Raw genomic sequence first — 12,617 nt, forward strand, 5'->3', positions numbered from 1 at the left:
TGTTGAGTATGTTTTTTCATGCAAATTTGGTCCTCTCACTGGAAAATTGTATTGAATTTTGATGCCGTTCTTCCGAAAGCTTTTAGCATTACATATGATTTCAGCGTTGTGTGTTTGATTTTCGGACATTTTGTATCATTTATAATTTCCGACACTTTTGTGTTTTGTAAATTTTAGTTGCAGATCTTTGACCTTTAAAAAAACAAAGACTAAACGTCTCCATTCATTACAACGAATTAAACGAAAGCTTGTTCCGGTACGTAACTCAAGTAAAGCGAATGGTGGTCCTGCCTAGTCAACAATCAACTTTTTTGAGCGGTGAAGGTAGTCAAACATTGATTACTTTAATCGTAAGAGTCAATACATTCTTTCCTCTTTGGCCTCCAAAGAAACATTAAACATGGTTTATTTAAACAGGAATTGTTTCAATATACACCAAATGTTACAGTAGTAAAGGAGTTTTCTTCTGCCGGAGGACGAGTTGCATCATCATCTTCATACATTAAAAATTTGAAACAGGCCTTCCATTGCTGATGATGAGAATATGCATTCACGGTCAGTTTATCTCCCGTTCTCAGCCAAGTAAAGTTGGAATTACACTCTACTCGAACAACTCGTATTTCCAACACATCTTCTCTTCCAAAACCTACCTCTGGGTGGATCACTTTGCGTGGCCCTGAATTCCTCTTCCTTTCGATCTCGTAGCACAGCCTGTTCGTGCCTTGGCAATCAAAGGGTTGCCCAAGTGAAAGACAACACACAATATATCCCGCACAATTCATGTGAAGTGCACTCAATTCAATATAATTGTCTTCCTTCCTCTTCTGCCCATTCGCCTCGGCATGCACCCAAGTTGAAGTGCTCACCGGACTAGACATCAGACATTCGTTTCTGAAAGAGTTAAGCTGAAAATACTTATATACGTTAGTCATCATTTAAACATTCAATATCGCTTTTAATTGTTAAACTCTCACGCCTTTTGATAAACATATTTGTTACAGCTAGATTACCAATACATTTGCATCTGGTTATTGGGACAGTTTTATCATGATCATCTTTAAACATCAACCATTTAATTTAATACTTTTAATATAAAATCAAAGCCTTAGTGTGTGATCATACCTGAAGGCAATCGTATAAAGATTGGAGCTGCACGCGGGAGACGCCTGGCCCGCCAATGAAAAGACTCTCCAGTGATTTGAGACCCTGCAGGCACCTCCCCAGTTTGTCGCTGGATATTTTCTGACACTCCATTAACCTCAGCGTGGTTAATCCATGCAATGAATCTAAACCCCCCACCTCCGTCAGATGACGTGATCCGCTGACGTCTATTCTATAAAGATTCCTCATTCCGGACAAACAGTGTAATTTGTCCAGACGCGGGCAGTCGCGGGCAGACAGCACCTCCAGCGATGGCGGGACACGTGGCAGCAGGAAGAGCTCGCTGCATCCGTCCAAATGAATCTCCCAAAGCCCACTCAACTTTTCTAAGCCGCCAGGAAGACTCCGAAATCCGTTATGCTCAAGGTGCATCACTCTTAATGAAGACAATTCGAATGTTCCGTCTGGCAGTCCCTCGTCAAACAGGTGGCAGTAGCCCGCGTCCAGATAACACAAAGCTTTTAGGCCGCCAATTGTGTCCGGCAGCTGTCTAAGCTCACTATTGTGATGTATGTCTAGTCTTACTAAACTTGTCAGATTGCCAAAACTAGCTGGAAGATTGCGCAAATTCTTGCACCAAGACAGATTCAGTTGTTCCAGACTTGAAAGCTTACCGAAATCATCTGGCAGAAAAGAAACACCACAGCCTTCCATGTTGAGAGAAACTAAGCTACCGAAGTTTCCTACAGCATTGGGCAGGCTTCTGAGCGAATGGCAATTGTGCAAGTCGAGAATCTGCAACTGGGTATAGATTATTGTAGCAGGAAGTTTTTCAAGGAACTTGCATCCTCTCAAAATCAGCACTTTCAGTCTCTGAGGACATATCTGTTCAAAAACATCATGACATGGATAAATACAAAACCTCAATATTTAATGTACACCAAAGGAAGCTCTGACAAGATAGTTGTGACTTACACGTGAATGTTCTTCTGTTTCGCGGTCCCAGAGATGAGTTATCTGACTATCGGTCACCTCCAGAATGACAAGCTTGTTCAGGTTCATTCCCGGAGGTAGCCATTTTGATGAACATCCTCTCCATCGCAGCCATCTCAAATCCTCAAAGCAGCATGGCTCAGTGAAATGTCCATCTATCACAACATCTGCAAGCCAAAGCAGCCTCAAGTTGTAGAGCGACATCAGCATGTCTGCTTTCAATGTCTTCCTCTCCTTGGGCTCGTAGCGTAGATAACGCGCTCTCATGGGCTTTCCCTAATTGATTCCATATAAGAACACACATATATAACTTACTTCCACTGACACGAACAAAAAATAGCCATACATAGTTTATGTTTGACATGACATGCTCAAAAAAAAAATAGTTAGTAAAGAAATAGCTAAATACCAAGGGTGGAATCAGCGCAGACTGCACAGCATCCTCATCGAATAGTCTTGTGCGTTTATGGAGCTTTGGACTCATTTCATTTGCCAGATTTCTGCCCAAATCTTTAAGGCAGCTATGGATCATCAATTCGTTACTTGGACCCAAGTTTACCAAGGACTTTTGCAAGAGCTGTCTGAGAGAAGCATGACACCTATTCCCTTTCAAGTCTGCCCAAAAGAGCATAGCAATTTTTTTGGCCCTTCCTGTGAGAAAACAAGCAATATCCAGAAACATTTCCTTCTCAAAGGGATCAAGGGTCTCGTAGGAGGCGCTAAGTATGTTTTGCAAACTGGGCTCACACTTTAACTTGTCTGCCACACCTTTCCATACATTTCTATCGCCCACACCAGCGAGGGTTTTCCCAACAAGTTGGAGGGCAAGAGGGAGGCCTTCACAGGCACTCGCAATATCATTGCTCAGCGTTTGTAGGTCTGGATCTGGACAGCTTGAACTAGGGAATGCATGGAATTTAAACAATTGCATGGCGTATTCGTGAGGAAGCCCCCTCACCTCGTGCATTTCATCAACATTCGCCAATGTTAGAATTTGCTGATTCTGAGATGTGATGAGAAAACAACTGCCTTCCTCACTGTAATTTCCTCCAAGAGCTTCTAACTGTTCCAAACTTTGAATGTCATCCAGCAGGAGGAGAATCTTCTTACCTTTGAGAAAGTGTTGCAGGAGAGCTTTGCCTCTATCAACATGCCCTACTTCACCTCTGAATGATGATACATCTTTGAGCATCTGGGTCTGCAGATATACAAGCCCATTTTCCCCATCACATCTTTGTCCCACACCCAGTAAGAAGCAATGCAATTCAAACCGGGAGTACAAGAGTTGTTTGTAAACAACCTTGGCTAGGTTTGTTTTACCCATCCCGTCTATCCCGTGTATACCCACTTTCACAATCTTCTTCTGATGATCCGCTGCGTTTACCAATCTCAAGATATCCTCCGCCCGCCAGTCTAAACCAAAGCATTTTGGAATGTCCAGACACACCTTCTCCGAAAGTAAGATGCTGACAACTTCCTTTATGACTTCTTTGATCACAATTTCCTCCCTGAAAATGGGGAAACAGCTAATATCAATGGTATAGTTTACACAATTGAAAAAGAGAAAAGAAATCAATTTAGCGAAGACCAATTACCCGGAACTTTCTTTGTATGACCAGCCAGGTAGTCCACCAACACGCTCTAATGTTCCTTTCAACTCACTAATATCTTCAGGGCTGAATGTTTTCTGAAGTTCATGATACTCGAAATCTTTTGTATACATGGCTCCATCTGGGTTACTAACCTGTGAAGGAGAAACGCCGTTAAACAGAGGGATGATTCTCTTTCTACACTTCTCCATAAACCATACCTCCCTCAGGCACCATTTCGAAACGGCAAAGTTTTTGGAGAAAATAGGAATACAGATTCTGCTTGACTGGATGCCTTGAACCAAAGAAGACGGAATATAATCACCCTTCTCTAAGCTTTTACTGTCTAAGAAGGTGAGAATGCCCACTTTATCAAGAGCAGAATGTAATCGAGTAGCAAAACCTCGGCTGTCAGGGCCACGAAGGCTCAAGAAAACATCACGATCATATGTATTGTTAGTACAGAGATCGGCTGAAAACCAGTTAGAGGGGTTCATGTTTCCTCTGCAACTTTTCTCTAAAATAAAAACTAATCAACTCCTGAAAGGATAGATTGGGATCCATTTATGTTTGCCATCGTTTTGTACAGATTATTTATGTACGTATAGTATGATGTAGTGGGGATTGGATTGTACGTTATCAGATTCGAACACTGCACATTGGGCTTCCAAGGCATGGCTCTAAACATGTTAATTATTCAGTTCAAATCTCTCACTCCCCAACTTTTTCTGAGCCGCCTTCAAAGCTTGACAGGACAGGTCGTGTCAACAACTAGTCTTAAATTAGTGATTAAAGAAGGTCTTACGACGATTATTACTTCATATTATTTTGCTCACCTTAATCCTACTCGGGCAATCCTAGCCGCCTTAAAATGACTCCAATACGACTTTTACGGTACCGACTACCGGGCCTTCATCAAATTTACGTCCTCCTGTGTCATCCATAGGCATTTATAAATACGTTTTCCTTTATGCCGTATGACGCTTCATATTTTTTCAAAACAATCAAAAGTATTAATCTTCGTATGACGCTTTATATATATATATATATATATAATATTCTTTCACAGACATTTGACAAAGTAAAATTATAAATTATATACTAGCTTATATATTTTTAGTTTTTGCCGTAGGCAGATACTATACCATCTAGTGGATGTTCTTTTTGCCTTTTTTGGCTGGCCAATAAAATCATTTGATATTTTCACAATAGTTTTGTTCAATAATTTTTCTATATTGTTTTCTGATATTTTTTAAATTTATAAAGTATTTTTCACATATGATTGTACAGTGAATAGTCAGTCCTGTGAAGTTTTGTATCAATTTTTTATAGTTTTTTTAAAAAAAATTGTTCCCTTAAAGTGATTGATTTGTTAGAGAAGCATTTACTACAAGTCTATTTTTCAGAAAGTAGTAAGTGGTTGTCCTAATTGCTTTCAATTTAATGGAGTTGTCAAAAGAATAGTCATGTCAATCTAATTTTCCACATAAAGTTACTATTACATTGTAAGTCTTTCTTCATGCATCTTATTAAATAGGAAAATAAGTAAGTTCACGAATCTGCAAGATATTTTTTGGAATTTACATACTTTGTAGCCATTGCATCTTCGATTGTGACTAAAAAGCATGAAAAGACTTCAATATTATCTTTTGCTAAGAGATTAAAGCTACTTTGCAAATGATTACTGAGATAACTAAAATTGTATTAGTTGGGGCTCAATTTTTAGAAGTAAACAATAAATTTAAGATTTCTGAGTACTATTCAGAAGGATATTTTTATATTTGCCACTTTTGAACTATATTTTAAAGCATCATTCATTGATGGTAATTTAAATTTCATCATCATTTAAAGAGTTGATATATATATGCTTACCAAATAGTAAATGCTCTACAATACGTCTCCTAATCATAGAAAACATACTGAACAATGATCAGTTTTTGGAAAAAGCAGTTGTTGGGAGCTAGTTTACATGCAATAGGGTGTAGAGCTTTCCAACAGATTTATCGGCATACAATATACATAATGTTAATAAATTCTTCGTGAAGACAACTTGCTAATGGGTCCTTGAGAGCTAATCGTTTGCTACCAAAACTAAAAAAAATTGGATGTGTGGACTCGTTTCGACAGTGGTTGGATGAAGCTAAGTAGCTAATGTTGGAGTAGGTAAGTGTTTGTTTGAATTGATGGAGTTGTTAAAATAATAGTTGTGACAACATACGTCTTACTTCATTCCTCTGAGTAAACAGTGTAATAATTAAATTTGCGAATCTGCAAGATCTCTTAATCCATGGTTGATTTTTTTAAGCTCTATTAGGATCAACAAAGGATTTTTTTTTCCAAAATCCGATAAATAGATTCATGCTTTCATGTGTTCTACAGCTAGAGTTGTTGCAATACGTTACCTAAATTATTTGCATAGAAATGAACTCCAGGCAATGAGAGATCTACCGATTTACCATGAGAACATTTCAAGTCACTATCATTTTTTGAATAAACCTATCTATGGTAGTGAAAATTTGAGGGCGATTAACATTAGCCTGTAATAATCGTTATTTTTTTAGCATATCGAAAAGTAGTGAAATTTTTTTTTTAGGATTTCAATTTGGATTTGTCTTGCATACTTTAAAAGTAGTTGACCTATCCTACAATTTCATCTCTATTATTGCAGTATGCGATTGATTTTTATGCACTTGAACATTGCTTTAAAATATCAAAATGGTGGGGCTCTCCTAATTGATAATTTATAAGATATGGTTTTTGGGAGTTGGGGTACAAAAAAAAAAGGTCATGGTGAAATACACAGCTACCCATGTTTGTCTGTGACTCTCTAATGTTTCAGGGCTTAAATTTTTTTAGAGTGTATACAATAGTTGTAGGTGAGATTAGGGCTTTCTTTGTTTTGTGGATGAAGCATAAGTATGCATTGCCTACTTCGTGTCACATTTGATTCCCCTTGTGCGCTTCACTCTAAATTTCTTATAGGACTGGAAGTTATTTTGGTAATATTGCTTTGAGCCCTATCTTATACTTCCAAGTACAATTACTCAACTAGATCTAGAATTAGAGCAAGTAGATGAGGCCAAATGAGAATGCACAGCCACATATTATCATTTGCAACAGTCATGTCATGAACTGAGCCTTAAAATTGTTCTTAGCTTGATAATAAATTGAGCCTTTAGATGTTTAGAGTATCCTACAACTTTCCATGAGCAAAGAATTTTGAAGCATGAAAGTGTAGTGCCTGCCCCTAGGTCGCATTTTTGTTATCATTGTCGAACTCTTTTAGGGCTACTTTTATGTTGTTGGTTAGCAGCATTGTTTTGAGATTATCAGATATTGTTTTAGTTTCAGTTTATTAAATGATGAGATTACTTGGTACTTTATATTTCATGGTTGCATGATGATTATTTAGTGATTTCAGTTATTGATAATGATTAGTAAGATGATTTATTATCATATGTGTTTTCTTATGGATACTTACCCCATACTTGCATGTGTATGGTGTGCGTGTTTGTTCTTATGTATGGTGTGTCTGATGTGGTTAAGGAAGGGAGTCATAGTCACCTGCTAGTCGGGATCTACACAATGCACCACTTCCTGCCATTGCCTATTTAGTTTAGTATATATTGTGCTTGTACATGCGTAGTTTTTATGCAGGTTGCATGTACCAGGTATCGACTTCCCTGAATTGCCAGGATGAGCGTAACCTATCACATTATCTCAATGGTAAGAGAGGGGAGATTAATTCTCAAGTCCAAATCCCAACCTTTTACGCCATTTGTCCTAATTGGAAATTAGGACAAGTATCTGAGTTGAGTACCCTCCAAATACGTCGAATGACGTAATTCATGATATTAACCCTTTTGGTTTGATTTTGTATATTTTTTGCTATAGTGAGTTTTTTGTATTTTATTTTATGTCTTTGATGTATTTTCTATTAATTAAGCCTAATTAAAAGATTTAATTAATGATTTAATTAATTGGAAAATTAATATGATATTTTAATATTAATTTTATTTAATTAATTGGGAAATTAATTAAATAAAATAATTAAATTTGAAGATAAAATTATAATTTTAAAGTTGGAATGTGATAATATTTATTTAAATAAATAAATATTTATCAATTGAGTTTTGAAAATAAATTTAAAAGTTGAAAAGATATTAAAATTATTAAAAGATTATAGGTTGCATGATGTGTGCATGTGATTAAAATATAAATATATTTAGTTTTAAATAAGTGGAGTTATTAAAGTTAGTGCATGAGATTTAAAATTAATAATTTAAATTAAAAAGAGTAAAGTAAATATTACATTAATTAATGTGCATTATTTTAATATTTGCTCACTTAGGAGTTTGCAAATTCTCGAGAGTTGTCATATAGACAACACAGGAGTTTGCACTCTAAGAATGCACAAGTTGTCTACACTTAGGAGTTAGCATATTATTTGAGCACATGGTGTCTACAACCTTATGACTCATTTAGAAAGTTGGAGAAGACTCATGCTTAGTTGTCATGCTTATCTTCTAGTTGTTTCTAAACACATTCTAGATGCATCTTAGAGGCCTTTAAATAGAGGCTCTCCTAGTGTGTTTGGACAAGCTTCAAAGCTTACATGCATTTGAGAAGCTCATATGCTTCTACATGCTCATATGTTTCTACATCCTCTTATGCTTCTTCAAGCACTTCTAGTCATGTGGGAATTTTTGTTGGCTTGGATCTTGGAGGAATTGCGAATGTTGGAGAAGGAAGGGATTTTCTATGGACTTATGAGGCATGGCAAATTAGCATCAGTGTCTAGGTGCACTTGAAATTTTTGCTTATTCTATTTGCACTCTTTCTCTTCCTGTCTTCATCATGTCTATTATATGTGTCTGAACATTCTCTGGGATTGAATCTGCAATTTGAATTGGAATTTAGAAGAAAATAATAGAAAACCCTAGCTTCAACTTAAGAAGGAAATTAGATCTAAATTGGGTTTGGGTTCGAATTAGAATTGAATTGTGAAATAGATTTTAAAAGGGTTTTAAATTTTATAATCAAATCTGTTAGAAGTATTAATGGGTTAATTACCCTTTTGGAGAAATTCTTAATTCGTCTAAATAGAAAGCCCTTCTTGTATAAATTGGATATATATGTTCTCTTTTATTTATACATATGAAATTTGCACACACACACACACACACACACACACACACACACACACATGTATATATGTTTAATACAATGCTATGTATTCTTGATAGTGAACTGTGTGTATATATATATATATTTATATACACACACACATATACATATACATGTATAAGTATATATTTGTTTTGGAAAAACACAGTGGAAAATCCTTTGTAATAAAATTTGAAATCGCATGAAAAGTATTTGAAAATGTTATGCATTTATATATATATATATATATATATATATATATATATATATATATATATATATATATATAATATAAAGTGTTGGGGGGGGCGGGGATCTCACCCCACCTGACCCCCTTTTTCCTTATGGCGGCATTGCACAGTCGCAGTGTACCTGTGACGCGATAGGGCCGCACGACTCATAAAGCCCGACAGTGATTTTTAAATCGCATACAAATTTAATTTCCCTTCTTTATTATAATTGTAAATTATATTATTGAATTTTTAAAAAATTATTATAGTTATTAAAAAGTTTAATATTATTAGAATTAATAATATTGTTAGTAAGGATTTTGGTAATAGGAATTAATTAATTAATAATTATTAAATAATTATTAATTATTAATTGGTAGTGTAAATGAACATTGAAATTAATTTGAATTAATGATGGATATCATTTAATAATGTTTAATTATATTTAGAAATCTAATTTAAATTGGGTTGAGAATTTTATCTATTTATTTTGTAATCAATTATTATTTTAATAGATGATTACTTTTAAGTCATAATATGAATTGGAATATAGTTGTTTAATGAGAATGATTTTAAATTAAGAGACTTTAAATGACATTGGATTTAATTGACAAGGGTCATAATCATTGATAACCTTGTTATGATCTGAATTGTTAATATGTTATGTATTATTTATTGATATACCTTAATAGTGTTAAGAGTTAGTAAAATATTAACTAATGAAGTTTATGGAGGGATTCTCTAGATCGATTATTTATAGTCTTGATGAGTTTATTATTTATTAATGTTTGTTGGGTCTAACAAACTATAAATAAATAATGGTATAAATGTTTTAAATAGTTATTAATTAATTGGATTAAAGTTAATGATTGAAGTTCTGTAAAAGATATTAATCAATTTGAATTGGTTAATAATTTGGAGGAGTATTAATTAATTGAATTATAAATCAATGTACATAGGGGAAATTTATTTGAGATAATAATATTTGGTATTGGGGATTTATTATGGCTTGTTATTATTAAAGTAATAATGGAAACATTGTTGAAAGAGTGACGATTGTGGTCATTATAGATTTATTAAGTCATTACTAATATTAGAGAAATGGATTATGGTTGACCTTTAACTTACAAATTATGGCCAGTTATTAATTAGGTCGTTGATATGGATATGTAAATTATCGAAGTTGATAAGTCTTATTCTGATGACTTGAATAATGACTTTAGATATTTTAATGATTATTAGTGATGATTTAATTATTGTAACGATTAAATTAAGAGATTTAAGTTTTAGTGATATTTAATTGAGTTAGAATGTTAAAGAGTCATGGATTGTGTACCTATGTTAATTGATCATTTTAATAAAGTCATAATCTTCTTATTCGAAGATTGATAATTGGCTCTCTTATAATTTAACGAATAATGATCATCTGATTATGTTGAAAAGTTGAAGTAACATTAAAGAAGAGTTAATCAATTAGAATATGGATCTTAGTTAAATAAAGAGAACAATTTAATTAAAGGACAATGACTAAAGTATTTACCCTTAAGTTATTCTTAGAACATTATTTTAAAATAATGGAAGGATAATGCTATTGAGGAAAGCGAATGGGTTGACTTATAGGTCAAATGATGAAACTTAGACACTTGAGGTATACTTGCAAATAGAAAACTGAAAACCTTGACACTTAATTCAACTATGTGATTTTAGTAAACCAAAACATGTGTTTTCATTGTGTTTTCTCTATGCTTCTTGTTTTGGGTTTTGGGTTGACTAGTGTTGACCAGTCTTAGGTTGTTCCCAGAGGCTTGGGAGTTATGCGATTGTGATGGTATGTTGATGTTATTTGGTCTCGATCTTTCTAAACCCAACCATGGTAATATGATGATATGCTTTATGAGATGTTTGTATTTACTGATTGTTATTGCTTATCAATCTTTTTGGGTGAAGCTAAGTTTATATGTATCTGAGACACTTGACTTAACCATTTTTGAGTCATCAATCAATTATCCTTGGGTTACCTTCTAGTCACCATGGTGGGACTGAAATGTTGATTTATGATGTCATGTTGTGACATGTTTAACTCAACCATTTTGGAGTCTTTGATCAGTATGATTTTGAGATATATTTTTGGTTATTGAGAATCAATGGATACTTTTGATTATCAGTGATCCCTTCAGTTGCCAATTGAGAACTATTGTGGTCATGATTATCTATGGATGCTTTTCAGTTGCTCATGGAGATTTGATGCTTTTATTGTGAATATTTGATGATTCTTATTGTGGATTATCTTTTGGTATTTTTCCAGTCTCTTGTATAGGACTAGGGTGATTTATGATTCCATGAGCTTAGGGTAGGTTATCTACTTGTAGTATCGGGAAGTGGCTTGCAATGGGGGCCGATGCCCTAAGTGGCTGCCAGGGTAACTCATGGTAAGTTTTGTTAATAAGTGATAACATTTATACACTAAATGTGGATTAAATGAACCTAAAAAGATAATTTTTTTGGTTCTCGCCCTTGCCTCGAGTGCTTGTACAGACTAGGATGAGAGTAGAGAGAATGCATGGTTTTGACCTTGCATTCCATAGTATGCCTCATCAGTATGAGAGGATACTAGTGGCCGCATGAGGATCAGTAGGGATCTGTGGAGTTTAGCTAACTGCTAGGGTAACTTCTACATGATATGCGATGACACTTTTTCGCTTGCATAGTAGGTTTCCTACATGTCATTGTGTGCCTCTGGGAATTAGATGTCGATTTTGTGATTGGAATCTTTGAGTTAGTATACTTTTAGGATTCCTGGACTTAGAGAGTATTTTCGTGCTATGTGATTGTGATAGCCTATTTAGGACTTGAGATTATCTCCTCAGCACGGTGGGAGTGGACCACTTAGGTTCCACATGGTCGGGTGGTAGTTCTTTTTCACTCATACCATTTGAGATCCGTCCATAGACACCGTGGCTGGAGCATCCTTGGTTGGTATTTATCTTCATTATGTTCTTGGATCATTATGATTGATGATATACCTTATGATGGATGTATTTACTAGTATGTTTCTTATATTGATGATTTGCATATGTTAGATTACTTTCTGCATATGATGTAGTATGATTTAGGAGTGACATTCCTACTATGTTAGTATCGATGATCTCTTCGGTGACTTGGGATGTTATGCATGGAGGGATGGCTAGGACCCACGATGGTCTAATGATGCTATTAACAGTTGGGAGGAACCGTGCACTTAGTTTATTATGTTTGATCTTTATGATGATCATGTATCATGTGTATCTTATGGTTATCTTTACTTTAATTGCATCATGGATTAATATTGAATGATGATGTACTTTATTTACATGGATGTATATTCTTTTAAGCTTTTTACACCCTGTGACATGTACAGTGGATGATTGAGCATTTAAAAATGTAATATATAAACATTGAACTTATCATTATTATTTCATGTGGTTGTTGTATTAGATGGATTCAATAATGTTAGTTGATTTAGATGTAATTCAACGTTAAGGGATCTTTAAAGAATGTA

At 34.7% G+C, this 12,617-nt stretch overlaps 1 protein-coding gene across 1 annotated transcript; it reads right to left on the bottom strand.

Annotated features, from left to right (window-relative positions):
• Positions 1-325: 325 nt before the first annotated feature.
• On the bottom strand, positions 326-4,434 carry LOC149570908 (TMV resistance protein N-like). The gene is made up of 5 exons (XM_089812467.1): positions 3,690-4,434; positions 2,504-3,602; positions 2,077-2,370; positions 1,123-1,986; positions 326-905 (listed from the first exon to the last, which is right to left on the bottom strand). Exons 1-5 carry the CDS (start codon positions 4,178-4,180, stop codon positions 426-428), a joined length of 3,228 nt encoding a protein of 1,075 aa, XP_089668593.1. The 5' UTR covers positions 4,181-4,434; the 3' UTR covers positions 326-425.
• Positions 4,435-12,617: the final 8,183 nt, after the last annotated feature.

The sequence above is a fragment of the Cupressus sempervirens genome, chromosome 2, assembly GCF_028749045.1.
Source record: "Cupressus sempervirens isolate cs-2001-9-10 chromosome 2, ASM2874904v1, whole genome shotgun sequence".
Lineage (NCBI taxonomy): Eukaryota > Viridiplantae > Streptophyta > Pinopsida > Cupressales > Cupressaceae > Cupressus > Cupressus sempervirens.